This window comes from Myotis myotis, unplaced genomic scaffold (genome assembly GCF_014108235.1).
Source record: "Myotis myotis isolate mMyoMyo1 unplaced genomic scaffold, mMyoMyo1.p scaffold_m19_p_1, whole genome shotgun sequence".
NCBI classification, from domain to species: domain Eukaryota; kingdom Metazoa; phylum Chordata; class Mammalia; order Chiroptera; family Vespertilionidae; genus Myotis; species Myotis myotis.
In genome coordinates, this window is record NW_023416313.1 from 110,947,196 (window position 1) to 110,964,089 (window position 16,894).

Here is a 16,894-nt window from a genome sequence, read left to right on the forward strand (position 1 = left end):
TGTGTAAGTGAAATACAGCCAGAAATGATACAAAGTTTAGTCATGCCGAAGTGAAACATGTTCTCGTGCCAGCTTTATTTTAACTGAAGTCATACTTTTTAAAAGGACAGATACAGTAAATAATAGGAAACAGGCTTAAAATTTACTCCACGTTTAATGTAGAAGTTTCCCGTAACAATATACAATTCCATTCAATCAAAAGTTATAGACTAATTTCTGTGGAGCTATTACAATTATTTCAATCTACGAAAATTGTGTTATTAAGTGGGCATTTTCAAAATTACTGCTTCAAACTAAGATTCATGTTATAGTTGAAAAATGCATCTGGTCATCTAAGTTGGGGCAAATAGTTCTCTTGCTTTGTGAGCTAGCCACATTTATACTGTTCTCAGCCCAGTCTGGTTCCAGACTTTACCAAGATTATAAATGTAAAGAATAACAGCTTTTGGTGTTCTGATCTGACCTCCCCAGTTCAAAGGACTAAAGATATTAGGTAATTTCCAGGACTAAGGTAAAGCCAGAAGTTTGAATTGTAGCTGTTTTTCAAACAAATGTATCAGGCCATGGCCTTTGGGGTCAGAGATTAGGTCAACCGATATTTTCTTTCATCCTGTCCTACAAATTTTTGTGAGAAAAACATCTATTAGGATTTTCTTCTGACCTCAAATATAAATACTATTCCACAAAATTATTAATTTAGCCACAGATACATTACCTGCTGCCACCTTAAAGTCATTACTAAATAACCTGTATTAAATATATATATATATTTTTGGTGACAGATAAGAACAGTGAAATATAGAATTGAAGCAAAAATACTAAATTTCATTCAGTGTATTTGTATTATAATTATTTGAATTATTAATATTGGTTAGTAAAGTTCTTTCATCTCTAAGAATCTCTATTTCAAGCATAAATACATCTTATTTAGTGATATTTCTAAACACAGTTTTGAGATTCTGACCCCCTTACAAATGCAACTTATATTTCTAGTTACATTCTTGAGAGTTGCTTTTTGCGACAGACACAACTTAGCGAATATCTTGAAACTTTTTATTAAAATGTAAACAAGCCGAAAACAAACACAGAAGTAAATATATACAGGTTATATTAAAACTAAATGTTTAACTCTCAGAAATAATATACATCTCTCAGAGGAATCACAAAACTTATCTCCCTAATTAAGGAAGCTGTATAAACATGCAAAAAAATATCTCCAGTTTCCCCATTAGAATCAAAATTGCAAATTTTAATTTCTTGAATATCTTCAGTTTTTAAAGAGTAAGCAGAAACCTATTTTAAATCCAAAATACACTTTCTTGAATATCTTTGGTTTTAAGGTAGTAGTTTACAGAAATAGAATTTAAGTCCAAAAATTTTCTACTCTTAACCTTTAAATTCTGAAGAATTAATCCAAGTCATATAGCAAAGAATTCTGAAAACTGAATGCACAATGAGTCACATGATCTTTAATAATCTGCACACTACCATCCTGCATATTGGTTTCTTTTATGTTGTCAAAACCAGGAATATTCTGAACTGTTAATTCTTCCTCTTCAGTTATTACTGGTTCTTTTAAATTATCTTTTTCCTCACTTGAGTAAACACCTTTTTCTTCCATTTTTGACTCAGGTTGCTGAGACTTTCCAAATATTTGAGACACATCAAGAGAGTCTTGTTGCAAGTATTCAACTGAACCACAACTGTCTAATTCTAGTACTTTAACAGCTATAGATGAATCAGAAGCAGTTGTTGAGGTGGTAGGATGTTCTACTTTTTTTTTGGTTGGATGACTTCCTTCGTTGACTTTTTCTTCCTTTTCATGAAGCTGTTCAGCAGAGTTACTACATTCTTGCAACTATGTCAAGAGAAACAACAAGTTAATAATTCTTTGAAATAAATAGAAAATTAAATTGTAGTACCATTGGGAATTTTTTTTTTTTTTTTTCACGCTGTGAGGGAATAACCCTTGTAGACTTGCAGACAGGCTTCTTCCTCCTCCAAGTCATCCTCCACATGCTGCCAGTCATTTACTGACAATGCAAACCTGGCCTTAATTCTCTGGTAATTGTTTCAATGACGCATCTCCCTCAGGATAAAATAAGTCTGGCTCACAAACCCTTTAGCAGTCATTCTTACTAGTAAGGGCATTCTTGAATTTTCTTGAATTTCTGTGATTCTTCAAAGCCACTCTCCCCCACAATTCATAAATGCCAATTGTGCTAGTTAACTAAATCATTTCTGTATTTAATACTGATGACTAAAAATAACCAAACGTAAGATTCAACTAGAAAGAATAAACAAACTGTGTGACATGGTTACCATGGTCCCTGGACTAACTTCCCAAATGTCAGTTTTTTTCTATCCCTCATTCGACATTTATTTTGGGATTAAATTAGATAATATATATGAAAATGAATTGCAGTGTTTAGCTGCTAAACTTTAGCACATAGTGAAATTCATGCAAAAAAACTCTATTCCTCTTCCCAGCCATTATGTACACTTAGCTTAAAGTTTCAACATCAAAAATTAAGTTATTCATTAGGCTTTAATCTTGTCCTAAGTCACTATTCTATAAGGCCAATCAAAATCCTTACCTTTGTATGAATTTGAATCTTACTATCAGTAACCTGAAGAACTTCAATTAACGGTGAAGTTAGGGGTATTGTCTGTTGGAATGGAGGGCTCAGGACCTCTTCAAGAAATTCATTGACATTTTCTTCATTGACAAATAACCTTTCCTAAAATAAAAAGAAAATATATTCTGCTTTATAGGTCATACTTCACAGTGTTATATAAAAACAACTCATAAAAGTTCTCACATAGTTCAGGATTACACTTTTAAAATGTTTAATGTTATTTCTATGCTTTCTTGGTAAAAGAAAACAGTCTTGTACACAGCAAGAGTGCCCAGCCAGCATGGCTCAGTGGTTGAGCATCCATCTATGAACCAGGAGGTCATGGTTCAATTCCTGTTCAGGGTACATGCAGCGATCCCCAGTGAGTGGTGCAGGGGGCAGCTGATTAGTGATTCTCTGTCATCAGTGATGTATTTATCTCTCTCTCCCTCTCCCTTCCTCTCAGTAAAAATACATTTTAAATCAGTAAAAGTACATTTTAAAAAAATAGCAAGAGTACATACACATAAAGGAAAAAAACCCTAAAAAAAAAAGTTCAGTTACTCTTCTTCGTCTCTATTGAATCTAGGTATGTTTTCTCTCAGATAATCTAAATTAAAAATTGTATTTTCTTTTACTTTTTTCTCAATATTTTATGAGAAATACATCGCCTTTTGTTTTTGTTTTTTTTTGTTAATCCTCACCTGAGGATATTTTTCATTGATTTTTAGGGAGAGTGGGAGAGAGAGGGAAAGAGAGAAACATCAACGTGAGAGAAACTCATTGATTGGTTGCCTCCTGCACCGGCCCCAACCAGGCCTGGGCCAGGGAGGAGCCTGCAAACAAGGTATGTGCCCTTGATCAGAATTGAACCCGGGACCCTTTAGTCTTAAGGCCAGCACTCTGTCCACTGAGCCCAACTGGCTGGGCTCACAACACTTCTTAAGGAGCCAGCCAAGAAACGCACATGACAGGATCTTTAAACTTTTGTGTGAACTGTTTGCCTTTTAGTTCTTGTTCAGGTAAGAGCTAACTGTAATATTTTATGTAAAAGAAGTATATTTTACTTTTAAGCAATGAGAAAATCCAGTGTGACACCAGCATATAGCTATTTATAAGAATGAGATAGTTTACCAAACTATTAGGAAATGCAAAAATCACATTCACAAAAATCCCAAACACAAAGCAATTTCTTCATATTTATGTCAAGCGAATACAGAAATACTGTTAGGGCACTAAGAGAATAACTATATTCATAAAATAAGTTCATTGTTGTCCAAAGTAAAAGTATTTTCCTCTGCACTTTCATATAAATAAATTTAATAAGTTCATTATTTAGTCAACATGAGAACAGAAAATATGAAAGAGACAAGTTTCAAGTTTCCTTCTATTAAACACTGTTTGAACTTGGGAACACCTACCAAACAAGTGAACCTTGGGAACAGAAAAAATTTATTTTTGGAGTAATTTGCCTTGCTATTATTTGAAGATCCAGAATAACACTATATTATAAAAACGCCCCCATCAAAAGCATTTCTAAATTTCCTGTCTCTGGAAAAGACTTACACATTAATTGTAAAAATATATATCAAATAGTTTAGTTTTTTAGTTTACCCAAGGAAAAATAATATGTATTTAGAATAGAAATGGTTATGATTAAAATGTAATTTGCATAAAATTGTCTTCACATTCTGATGACTGATTTTACTATAAAAGATACTGTATTCAGTGGAACTAAAGCTTTAGGAAAATTCCCAGTAAATATTTAAGGCTTATATAAATATATTTTGTACCTGTTTATGTGTAAAGTAACAATTCTGAACTTGACAGCCACAAATCAACCTTACATTATAATTATTTTCATATAATATGTGTAATATATCTATTATCTACCCACCTACTACTCTTGTGATTTTTCCTTATTTATTAATTTTCAAGAAAGAGGAAGGGAGAGTGAGAGAGAAGTATCTATGTGAGAGTGAAACATCGATCAGCTGCCTCCTGCTTGCCCCCAACCTTTCCCAACCACCTGAACCAGCCAGAGCTACTCTTGTGATGTTTTAGAAATTTAATAAGAGCATGGTCCAGTGACAGTGAACTGTAAAATAAAAAAAATAATGATTCTGTCAGTCTTAGGAAATGTGATTAATGAAGAAATTATAAATCTATTTCAGGCTTCAAAGATATGACACAGTCGCCATAATCTCATTTTTGTCTGGTTTCTTTGCTAAAATAATGTTATCATACTAGAAAATCAGATTAAAATAATATTTTTTAGTATTTTCTCAACTGTTTGTCAACAAAGCTTTCTTCCCATATTGTGAGTTATTTTCACATTTATTAAGACAATTACAGGAAAACGACTGCCCTTTCCTAAATTTTCCCTTCGAATGACATAAACAGATAATCAATTTCCTATTTTATATTATCACAAAGGTAAAATTACCTAGCCCTGGCTATTTACTTTACCACTTTTAGAAGCATATAATCTGCGCAATTTGTGTTGTTTCTGGGAATTAAACCCTTGAATATGTTAAAAGAGCTTTAAAATTTACATGTAACACTGATACAGACCTCAATCAAAACCACGAATTGTTCATTTGTGAGTTTACAAAGTTCTTTCGAACTTCAAATTTAATTTTTTTCAGTATTTGTCCGTAGTTTATATTACACTGTTAAATGCCAGCCATTGTGCAAAATACTAGATGATTAAAACAGATGCAAAAAGAGATGTAATTTCAATGTAACATAATGCCCACCGGAGGACAACCCTACCAAGATCAGCCACTAAAATCAAGCAGCACTATATGGTCAAAAGGGCGGGGAATTTATTTAGATTGACACCTCATTCTGAATTCATTTTTCTACATAAGAAATGTGGCTAAGTGACTTTTGCTCTCTGGAAGTAAGCTGTTTATTTTCTAAAGTTGGACAGTATTACTTACCAACTTAAAATATGGCCCTAACAGAGTGCCTCTCAAACTCTAATTAGTCACCAACCCCTTTGAGAGTATGACTAAAGTTATAGCCCTTCTGCCCAGAAGAAAGCACCCTCAACTTTCTGCATACAATCTGAGAGGTTTATGGATTTCTGGCAATCCATTCATGGATTCCGGGGAAAAAATGCATTAAGGACAATTTTGAAGGTTTGAAACCCATCCATCAGAAGGGATGCGTGTTTCTTCAATATGCGTTTAACGTGCACTGACATCTTTCATCACGTGTATCAACTTCAAGTAATTTCGAGAGAAGTTCTAATGAAAAACACTTTGTTCAGAATGCACTGAGGGGATGTAATTTTAAAAGTAGGATGGAATATTTCAAATACTAAGACTCGAGAAAGAACTGTTACCTCCAAAGAATCGTTGTTTAAACCATAATACCACTCTCTCCAATGTCCATAGCACTCTGAAGATTTGGCCAGTTCTATTACTGCATTGTTTGAAGAAATGCTAACCACTGGTTCTTTGATACTCAATTTATTTTCTGGAGCAAACTGCAAAAAGAAGGAATAATAAACTAAGTCTTGGGTGGAGAAGCACAATTTGTACCGGAGGGAGCTCACATCCCCTTGAAGACTTTGCGGTTGGATCCGAGGCACTAGGATGAGCAGAGTCAGGGATTCTTCATCCTGATGACACTGCAACGGAGGACACAGAGGTCCCCGGCTGTCTGTCCCGGGACCATCCATGGCTGGATCGGAGGGCTCCCGGCCCGAGTCTTCCTGGGCCACGCGGGTCCCAACGCTGAGACCTCCGCACACACTCCCTCCTCCTGCAGGAGGCCCCCCGTCTAGGTCCCCGGGCGAGCTCCCAGTTCCGGGAAGCGGTTTCTCCTCGATCCCGGCAGTCGCCACCGCTTGCCCGCCGAAGTCCCGTTCCGGTTCGGAGACAAGTTCCTCCCCTGCGGCATCCGGCGTGGTGACCCCGGCGTCCTCTTCCCCAGCGCGACCCCCAGCCGGGCCCGTCTCTCTTTCGCGAGCGGAAGTGCAGGCCGCGCTGTCAGTTCCGGCCCCGGCGGGCTCTTCCGGCGCCGCTAGGGGCTCCCGGCGCGCGGCGGACGGCGCCACGGGCAGCGTGACCACCAGCTGCCGCCGGGCCTTGTTGAATTGCGCCTTGCCGCGGCTGTCGTCCACCGGGTACGGGAGCGAGAGCCGCAGCTGGTAGTCGGGTTTCCTCGAGTCCAGACAAAGCAACTTTCCCGTCACCTCCAGCGCCGCCTGCTCGGCCGAGCGCAGCAGCGGCAGCTCGATGGTGACCACCAGCTCCTGGGGCACGGGGCTGGGGGCCGAGTCCCGGGAGCAGCGGTAATCCTGCAGGTCCACGCGGTGGCGCTGCACCACGCTGTAGCGAGGCTCCGTGGGGGTGGGCTGCGGGACCGCCTCTGGCGGGGAGGGCGGGGGCCCGGGGCCCGCAGAGTTCCGGGCGGCCGCCGGGCGCGGGTAGGGGTAGGGGAAGTCGGGGAAGGAGCTCTCCGGCTCCCCCTCGGGCCGGGCCGGGACACCCCCGGGCAGGGGCGTGCGCAGCACAGCGGCCTCCGGAGTCCCCTTGTACTTGATCTTCAGGGTTTTGGCATTTCTGTGGTCCAGCTTCACGCCGAATTGCTTCTCCACGGCCTCCAGGGCCGTGGCGTCCAGCATCTGGCGGAAGCGCTCGTGGCGCCGGGCCAGCGCGAGCGCGTCTGGGTGGAAGACCACATCGTAGACCGTGTAGCGGGTGCCGCGGCCCCCCGGGTACTCGCGGCCGGGCGCCAGGCTGTGCGGCAGGGACCACTGGCTACCGGCCGCCGCGTTGCCCGAGCCGGGCCGGCTGGTGGGCGAACCTACCAGCGCGTTGCTGCACACGTTCACGTAGCAGCGCCGCGCCCCGTCCAGGCTGGTGCGCAGCACGTGGCCGGGCTCCGGGTGCACGAACTGCACCTCCACTCCGCGCTCACGCTCCAGCGCGGTGATCTCCGCTTCGTAGCGCCGCCGGTTCTCGGGGTCCGTGAGCTCCTCGGCGTACTCGGAAAACATTCGCCGGAACTCAGGGTCCTGAAAGGCGGAGGTGAGCCGCTGGACCTCCTCTCCGCTCAGATCCAAGTCCTCCAGCGGCGAAGAGGCCGCCGCCTTGGCCATGCTGCTCCTCGGCCCCTAGCCCTCAGCCGCCTGAGAGAATGGGACGCGCCTTGGAGTCACAGGCCCAAGGCCAGTAAGCGGCCGAGGTCAGCAACTGTCAGAGAATTGTGCTTGGGCCGCGTGCTTATTGCCATGGTGACGCCAACCACGCGCAGGAGGCGGCGGCAAGGAACTGGAGTGGGATGGTGGAAGTGCCAGAAATAGTGTCTTAGTTGCTTCAAACTAACCAACTACTCTACAGTCTTTGTATTTTAGATTCCTGTGCCACGTCGCAGTTACTTTTGCACTAGGAAAACTATCAATAATTGTCATAATTTCCAGCATATATATCATCTACATATTTCATAACACTTAAGGGCAGAACTGATCCCCATTTCACAGAAAAGAAATGGGACCTGAGAAGTTACCTAACCAGGGTCATGCAGCTCGTGTATTCACAAGCTGGGATTCATACCTTTGTTTATGTTTTTTTCACTTCACTAAACCAATATTTCAATCTTCTGAATATTTTTTTGTAATGTATTTTTTATTTCAGAGAAGAAGGGAGACGGAGAGATAGAAACATCAGTGATGAGAGGGAGTCATTGATTGGCTGCCTCCTGCACGTCCCCTATAGGGGACCGAGCCTGCAACCCAGGCATGTGCCCTTGGCCTGGAATTGAGCCCAGGACCCTTCAGTCTGCAGGCCATCACTCTATCCACTGAGCCAAACTGGCTGGTAATCTTCTGAATATTTTACCATACAGTTTGCTCTGTAACAACTCTCATTTGAGGCAAGAGATATGGGCAAGCTATTAATAAGTACCTAATGATCAACGAACATATAAGACTTCATTAATAAAAACCCAAGTATAAGATACCACATCACCTATCAAAATGGCAAAGTTGTTTTTGTTTTTACAGTTACTGTATCCTTTGGGTCATAGTAGAACTTAGTAAAACCTTTCTAGAGCATAGTTTGGTAGCTGTAAAAAAAAGCTTTTAAACCCTAGCCAGTTTGGTCAGTGGATAGAGCATCGACCTGTGGACTGAAGAGTCCCAGATTCGATTCTGGTCAAGGGCACATGCCCAGGTTGCGGGCTTGATCCCCAGTGGGGAGTGTGCAGGAGGCAGCTAATCAATGATTATATCTCATCAATATTTCTATCTCTCCCTCTTCCTTCCTCTCAGAAATTAATAAAAAATATATTTTAAAAAAAAGGTTTATACTTGATCTAGAATTCTAAACTCTAAAACATGCTCTAGAGAACTCTACTTATGATTCTAAAGGTTTGGGGAGAATCTAAGAATTCAACAGTGGGACTGGCTGAGCAAATTTTGGTACAGCCATACAATGGGATTCTTTGCAGCCACTCAAAGTAATGTTATAGAAGAGTATCTGTTGACAAGAGTAGTTACTAATTAGTAGTTGTTAAATCCAGTGATTATTTTCCTGTTTTCATTGAAACTCACCAACATTTCACACAATTGATGTCATTATCTCAGTAACAAAACACTTTCCAGACTTCTCTCCTACCTTACCAGACACTTAACACTGCTTTGCAGGTGTTTACCTCTGTTCAGCTTGTAAGTGGAAATGCATCATGCGTCAAGGCTGGTCCCCATCTCCTCCATTTACACTCTCTCCTTCACAAATAAATTTACACTCATAAATACCAGGCTTACATAGAAGGTTCTAAACTCCAAATTCCTATAGCCAGTTGCCCATTTGAGGTCTCCACTTGAATGATTTAATGCTTAAATTCTTAAAGCTTGAAATGACCAAAAACACAACTCCAGACCCTTTCCGTGCTATATCTTATGATCTCTTGACAGCATTCAAAGTGGTTGACTGTGCCCCCTTGGAACACATTTCTCTTGGTTTGCAGAATTTCATGCTCTCCCCATCTGCCAGTTCTCTAAATGTAGGAGTCACCCAAGGCTTATTCATCAGCCTTCTTCTCTAATCATACTTCTTCCAAGACAATGAAAGCCCACAGCTTTAAATGCCATCTATGTTCAGATTCATTCAACAGAATTGGACACTTGTCGCACCTATTGTATAGGTAGATGAGTAACTATGGCAGTGTTCTAGGCACTAGAACAAAAAATCATGCCCCAAACATGTAAAGCAACTGGCACACTTGTATGCTGGAAGCGTCTATTGGGTCAATCACTATGGAAAATTGCTGTTAAATATAATGTATATTTTATGACTAAGAAATTCTGTTTCTAGCAAAAGACAGACTAGATTTTGTATATTCATAACAGCATTATTTGTAATAGACAAATAGTGGAAATTACCCATATTCCCATCAATAATAGAATGGATAAATAAAATGTATATATTTACAATGGACATGAGTAAACAATGTGGATGAGTATCACTAACATAATGTGAGAAACCAGATATAAAATACATACTGTATGATTCTCTTATATAATAGACAAAACTTGGCAAAATCTTAAAAGTCAGGCTAGTGGTTGTCTTAAAAAATATATATACACATATATATAGTAAATAGTAATTTATAGTTATTGAACAAATAACCATGGCAAAATGTAGAATGTCCTACAAGTGAATTAATAGAGAGCACAGGAGTGGAAGAGGAGGCCCATATGTTTTAATGACGCTTATATCTTCTCAGCCATTCACTTCCAGGGATTGGAACACCTCCTAAGAGATTCACTGCAGTCATCTCTAGGTGGTAGAGTTGTGGGTGGTTTTAATAATTTTGTTACTAGTTTTGAGTATGTTCCAATGTTTCAACAGCAAAATTTTTTCATTTGTGTAATAAAAGTAAAATGGTAATGATCATAATATATCATGACTATAGCTAAAGATTAGGCAGGTGAATGGAGTGAAGGGGAAAGTCTTAATGACAACGTAATCCCAGTGGTCCTTGGGGTCATAGGTATGTCATACCCAAGCATCACCACCAGTTTATTCTGTCTCCAGTCTCAAGGTCATTTTTCTGTCTCTGATATTCCATGGCAACATCTTGAGGCAAGACTTGTGATTGAAGGGTATTCCTCATGGCTCCCATACACACCCTCTTTTTCAGGAAGTTACTTGAGAATGTCCTCCAGCTAAGCAAAGAAAAGCTTTTAATATATTTTTATTGATTTCAAAGAAGGGAGAGGGAGAGATAGAAACATCAATGATGAGAAAGAATCACCAATCCGCTGCCTCCTGCATGCCCCACACAGGATCAAGCCATTCTATTTATATATCCATTCTATTATGCAATCCATGCATGTACCTCAACTGGAGTTGAACTGTGACCTCCTGGTTCATAGGTCAATGCTCAACCATTGAGCCACGCCAGCAGGGCATATTTGTCCTTTTGAGGGCGAGTGGAGTGTTGTGATTGGAGAGGAGAAGTGAGCTTCTGGGGTGAGGGTAACATTCCATTTCTTAATTCTGGTAACAAGGTTTGCAGTTTGTAAAAATTTATTAAGCTGTATTGTACACTGACAATGGGATTTTTATGTAGGTACTAGAGGCCCAGTGCACGAAATTCGTGCTTGCGGGGGGCTCAGCCTGGCTTGCACCCTCTGGCAGTCCGGGAGCCCTCTGGGGATGTCCAACTGACAGAGGGTGGGGCGAGGGCGGGCGGGTAGCAGGCCTAAGCTGGCAGTAGGACATCCTTAGCGCCACTTGCCAGCCATGACCATGGCTTAGGGCTTCTGGAGCACACTGACCTCCAGGGGGCAGCTCCTGTGTTGAGCGTCTGCCCCCTGGTGGTCACTACACATCATAGCGACCAGTCGTCCCGCCGTTCAGTCAATTTGCGTATTAGCCTTTTATTATATAGGATATCATACTTCACTTTAAACGTTTTTCAACGTGCTTTTATTTAAATATATTGGCTTTTTCATTGAATTTTAGGGAGGAAGAGATATAGAAACATCGATGAGATGAGAGAGAAACATCATTGATGGGCATGCTCTCTACGGGGATCAAGCTGGAAACCTGGTACCCTGACCAGGAATCAAATTGGTGACCTCTTGGTTCTTGGGTCGATGCTCAACTGCTGAGCCACACTGGCCGGGCTAAAAGTCTCTTCCTTTCTCTCTCTCTCTCTCTCTCTCTCTCTTTCCTCTCCTCTCTCTTCTTTCCCCTCCACTTCTCCCCTCTCCTACCCTTCCCCTTCTTTCATTTTCATAATTTAATTTTTTAAATCCTCAATATTTTCCTATTGATTTTCAGAGAGAGTGGAAGAGAGAGGTAAAGAGAGAAATAACAATGTGAGAGAAACACATCAATTAGTTGCCTCCTGCACAAGCCTTGACCAGGACCCAGACCAGGGAGGAGCCAGCTTACAATCGAGGTAAGTGCCCTTGAATTGAACCCGGGACTGGCTGATGCTCTGTCCAAAGCCAAATCATCAAGGGCCAGGCTAAATGTTTTTCAATGTGTTTTTTTTTTTTAATGATTTTTTAAAATTAAATCTTTATTCAGATTATTACAGTTGTTTCTCTTTTTTCCCCCCATAGCTCCCCTCGACCCAGTTCCCACCCCACCCTCTGCCCTTACTCCCCGCCCCCCGCCACTGTCCTCATCCATAGGTGAAGGATTTTTGTCCAGTCTCTTCACAAGACTTTGTGCACAGTCTTGTTGTAGTTAAGCCTTGATTGTTGTAGGTATCACTGGGAGGAATTGACCTCCACCCCAATTGGCTGTGAGAATCAGCTGTGTCTACAGTGGGAGAACTTCTGTGCTGGAGACACCTTTCTGGGGCAAGACTTGCTTCAGTGGGGCTTTGGTGCTCACTGAGTCTGCCCCCTGAGTGTGTCCCTTATGGATCTGAGGAGTTGTAATCTGGATGGTCCCACTCTGACCACTGGGTACACTGGCTCTTAGATCTATAAGGAGGTGTTAATTTAGCCTCTGCCTGAGGCTACCCAGCAGAAGCTATGGAGAGATCTGCAGATTCCTCTTCTTTGTTTGGGGTTTGGAGGTGCCTAGATGAGGCCCAGCTGTGAAGCAATGCAAGCTGCTTGGGGCCTTGGGCCTTCTTTTGGCAGTTCTGGGTCTCCCTGACCCAGCTGCAATTTGTTAGGTAATTTTCAGAATACAAAGCGCCAGGCCTTTGATATGCAAAAGCCTCTGCTCACAGTTTGGGTGAGGCGGTGTCTCAGGGAATCAACAGGATGGAGCAAACAGCTATGGCTGATCCTCAGTCCTACCCTAAGAGGCCCTGCGTCTCAGTAATCGCTGCAAGCACCTCTGAGAGAAAGCTGCCCTTGAGTTCTGCCCGCTGCCAGACAGTCCAGTTTCTCCCCGTATGAGTCTGGGTCCCCAGAGACTTGCCCGGAACTGGAGTTCAGAGCAATCAAGAGCTTGTGTCTCCCTCCTGATTGAAAAAGACAACCGCATCCTCAGTTGCCAGCCCTTTCCACGTGCGCCTCCGTACCTCTGCACTTTACTTCCACACATCCTCTGAGTCTCAGTGTGCTTTTCTCTTTCCTTCTAGTTGTAGAATTTCCACTCAGCCAGCCTTCCTGTGGTTCTGGATGATGTCCGTTTTGTGTTTTAGTTGTATTTTTGAAGTGGTTGTGTGAGGCAGCAATTTCCAGTGTTTACCTATGCCGCCATCTTGGTTTCTCCTCAATGTGCTTTTAAAAAAATATTTGCCCACATGGATCTCATGTGGAATGAGACCAGTGACTCCCAACATTTTATCTCCAGTCCTACCTGACCACTGAGCCCTACCCTCATGCCACTGCCTACTAGATACCTCCACCTGGATGTTTGATAGGCATCTCAAATAGAAATCCTGGTTTCCCCTTCTCAAAATTGTTATTCCCCAGTCTCAGTAAATAGTACCATCAACCCAGCTGCTCAAGCTTAAAACCTAAGTGTAAGCCTTGATTCCTCTCTCCCCTGCCCTGCACTGCCATTCAGTTATCTAGTCCTATTGTTTCTTACACACCCCAAATATATCCACTTCTTTCCATTTCTGGTCTGAGCCTCCCTCATCTCTATTGCAGACTTATGCCATAGTTTCCTGACTGGTCTCTTCACCTCTTCTTTACAATCTCGTCACATAGTAGCCTTAGTAATTTTTGGAACCAGAGCTGCTGAACACCTTCTAGTAGACTCACATCCCAGTTCCTTACTTGTGTTTACAAGGCTCATCATGCTTGAGCCCCAAACTCCACACCACTGAATTGTCTCCTCTTAGGTCATTATACTTCACAGAGGCAGAACACTCATCTTTCCTGTGCAGCCTGTGATGGGTCCTTGAGTCTAAAGAACTTCAATGTCACTTTAGTGACTTGCACCTTCAGCACCCCATCTAAAATTGCCCGCATCATTTTTATTTTCAGCCTGGTTCACATTTGGTACTTTATTTTAGGGTATGGCTCACCCATTTGAAGGTAAGCATCATAAAAGCGAGGATATTGCCTTTCTGGTTTACCATTGGATTCCTTAGTATATAGAATATACAGGGATGGGCATAAGTAGGTTTATAAAGAACTCTGTGCCAAAGTATGTTTGAGTATAGCAAGTAGACTCAAGAATATGTACATAATGAAGGTCAGCAATTTGAGCACATGCAAGATTATACCTAAGTGCACTGTGCCATTGTGATATTCTTTTTAGTAAAGCTACTGTAATAATCATAACTTGCATATCTTTTTCCATATGAACAACTGTAAACCTACTTTTGCCCACCCCTGTATTATCACTCAAGTATTTGATGAATGAATATAGTAAAGAAAAAGGCAAGTTTAGCTCTGGTCGGTGTTTCTCAGTGGTTATAGTATTGGCCCATGCACCGAAGGGTCACAGGTTCTATTCTCACTCAGTCAAGGGGACGTACCTGAGTTGCAGGTTTCCATCCCCAGTCAGAATACATGGGAGAGGCAACCAATCAGTGTGTCTCTCTCTCATCGATGTTTCTCTCCCCTCTCCTTCCCACTCTCTCTGAAAAGCAATGGAAAAAATACCCTGGGGTGAGGATTGACAACAAGAAAAAAGGCAAATTTAGTGTGTATAGTATGATCCCTAAAGTACGTATTTTTAAAATATATATTTCAGAGAGGAAGGGAGAAATCGAAACATCAATGATGGGAGAGAATCATTGATTGGCTGTTTCCTGCAAGCCGCACACTGGGGATCGAGCTGGAAACCTGCGCATGTGCCCTGAACAGGAATTGAACCGTGACCCCCTGGTTCAGAGGTTGACACTCAGCCACTGAGCTACACCAGATGGGCATCCCTAAAATATGTTTAGAGGAAAAAATGTATGCATAGAGAAAATCTGAAAGGATCTATACCAGAATATTAACAGATTATCTCTGATGGTGGAAATGAAGGTCTTTAGAACTTTTTTCTTTATGATTATCTGTATTTCCTAATTTTTCTATTATGAACTTGTTTAATAAAATGTTTAAAGCCCAGCCCTAGCTGGTTTGGCTCAGTGGGTAGAGTGTTGGCCTGCGGACTGAAGGGTCCCGGGTTCAATTCTGGTCAAGGGCACATGCCCGGGTTGCAGGCTCGATCCCCAGTAGGGGGCATGCAGGAGGAGGCTGATCAATGACCCTCATCATGGATGTTTCTCTCTCCCTCTTCCCTCCTCTCTGAAATCAGTAAAACTATAAAACTATATATTTTTAATAAATAAATAAATAAAGCCCAGCCCGCATGACTCAGTGGTTGAGCATCAACCTATGAACCAGGAGGTTGCGGTTCGATTCCCTGTCAGGGTACATGCCCGGGTTTTGGGCTCAATCCACCATGTGGGGCAGAAGCAGCTGATCAATGATACATCATTGATGTGTCTCTCTCCCTCTCCCTTCCTCTCTGAAGTCAATAAAAATGGATTTTTAAAAAATACCCTACAATTTAGTTCTTAGATTTACATCTGAAATGGTTTTGAAGCATAAAGATGAATTCTAGATCTTTAAAGCATGTGGAGGATGTATTTTCTTTTTTTTAAAAAAAAAGTATTTTTATTGATTTCAGAGAGGAAGGGAGAAGAAGAAAGAGAAACATCATTGATGAGAGAGAATCATTGATTGGCTGCCTCCTGCACGCTCCCTACTAGGGATTGAGTCTGCAACCTGGACATGTGCCCTTGACCCGAATTGAATCCGGAACCCTTTAGTCTTCAGGCCGATGCTCTATCCACTGAGCCAAACCAGCTAGGGCTGGAGGATGTATTTTCTGTTATAACCCTGATGTCAGTGAACATACCCAATGATTGGTTTCAGTTTATTTTGGTACCTTTGTTAACTTCAAAATACTGGACATATTTCAACTTAATGATATTTCCAAACATGAACACATGACAACAGACCACACCTGTTTGGGAATGAGAATGGCCTTCAGAATTCCTGAGCCCTCTGAAATTATAAGGGGGTAGGCTCATGCTGATTTTTCTGAGGGACCTTAGTTTTCATTAGATTTTCTAAGGATCCATGCCCTCCACCTTCCCAAATTTCTTACTATGCGGCAGTCCCTTTCCCAACAGCTCTTTGGGAAAAATGGAGTTGAGAAGCTCCTATGCCCCAAACCTGTGTTCAGCAAACTGCGGCTCTTAAGCCACATGCGGCTCTTTGGCCCCTTGAGTGTGGCTCTTCCACAAAATACCACGTGCAGGTGCGCACGTACAGTGCGATTGAAGTTCGTGGCCCATGCGCAGAAGTTGGTATTTTGTGGGAGAGCCACACTCAAGGGGCCAAAGAGCCACATGTGGCTCGCGAGCCGCAGTTTGCCGAGCCACAGTTTGCCGACCACTGCCCCAAACAAATGATCTTTTGCCTAAAATTCATCCCTTAAGGAAAGGCTATCCTTATTAAAGTACGAATGCCTTTCATGGGAGATGGACTGGGTATTAAAGCCATTATCAGTTATTAACCCCTTAGTCCAACCTACTTTCTTTTATCCCCCCACAAATACTGCATGTCAACTCTATTGGGGATAGAGATCCAGAGTAGATGGTCTGACACCTAATGACAAGCAACTGGGAGCTCGTCTGTACAGTTCCAGGCACACTCTGTGGTTTCCCCACACAGAGATCAAGTGTTGCTTTTCTCACCCATATCTGTCTTGTGTGATCTACCTGGCCCCTGCTCTGAGGCACAACATCACATGAAAATGCCTCTCATACCCAGGTTTCTGCAGTGAGATCAGCCTGCTTCAGCTGATTAAACACCAAGTGAGGGA

At 42.1% G+C, this 16,894-nt stretch overlaps 1 protein-coding gene across 1 annotated transcript; it reads right to left on the minus strand.

The window, feature by feature from the left end:
- Window positions 1–47: 47 nt before the first annotated feature.
- On the minus strand, window positions 48–8,270 carry DNAAF2 (dynein axonemal assembly factor 2). Its single transcript, XM_036347058.1, has 3 exons — window positions 5,971–8,270; window positions 2,598–2,741; window positions 48–1,858 (listed from the first exon to the last, which is right to left on the minus strand). The coding sequence occupies exons 1-3, from the start codon at window positions 7,732–7,734 to the stop codon at window positions 1,409–1,411; spliced, it is 2,358 nt and encodes a 785-aa protein (XP_036202951.1). The 5' UTR covers window positions 7,735–8,270; the 3' UTR covers window positions 48–1,408.
- Window positions 8,271–16,894: the final 8,624 nt, after the last annotated feature.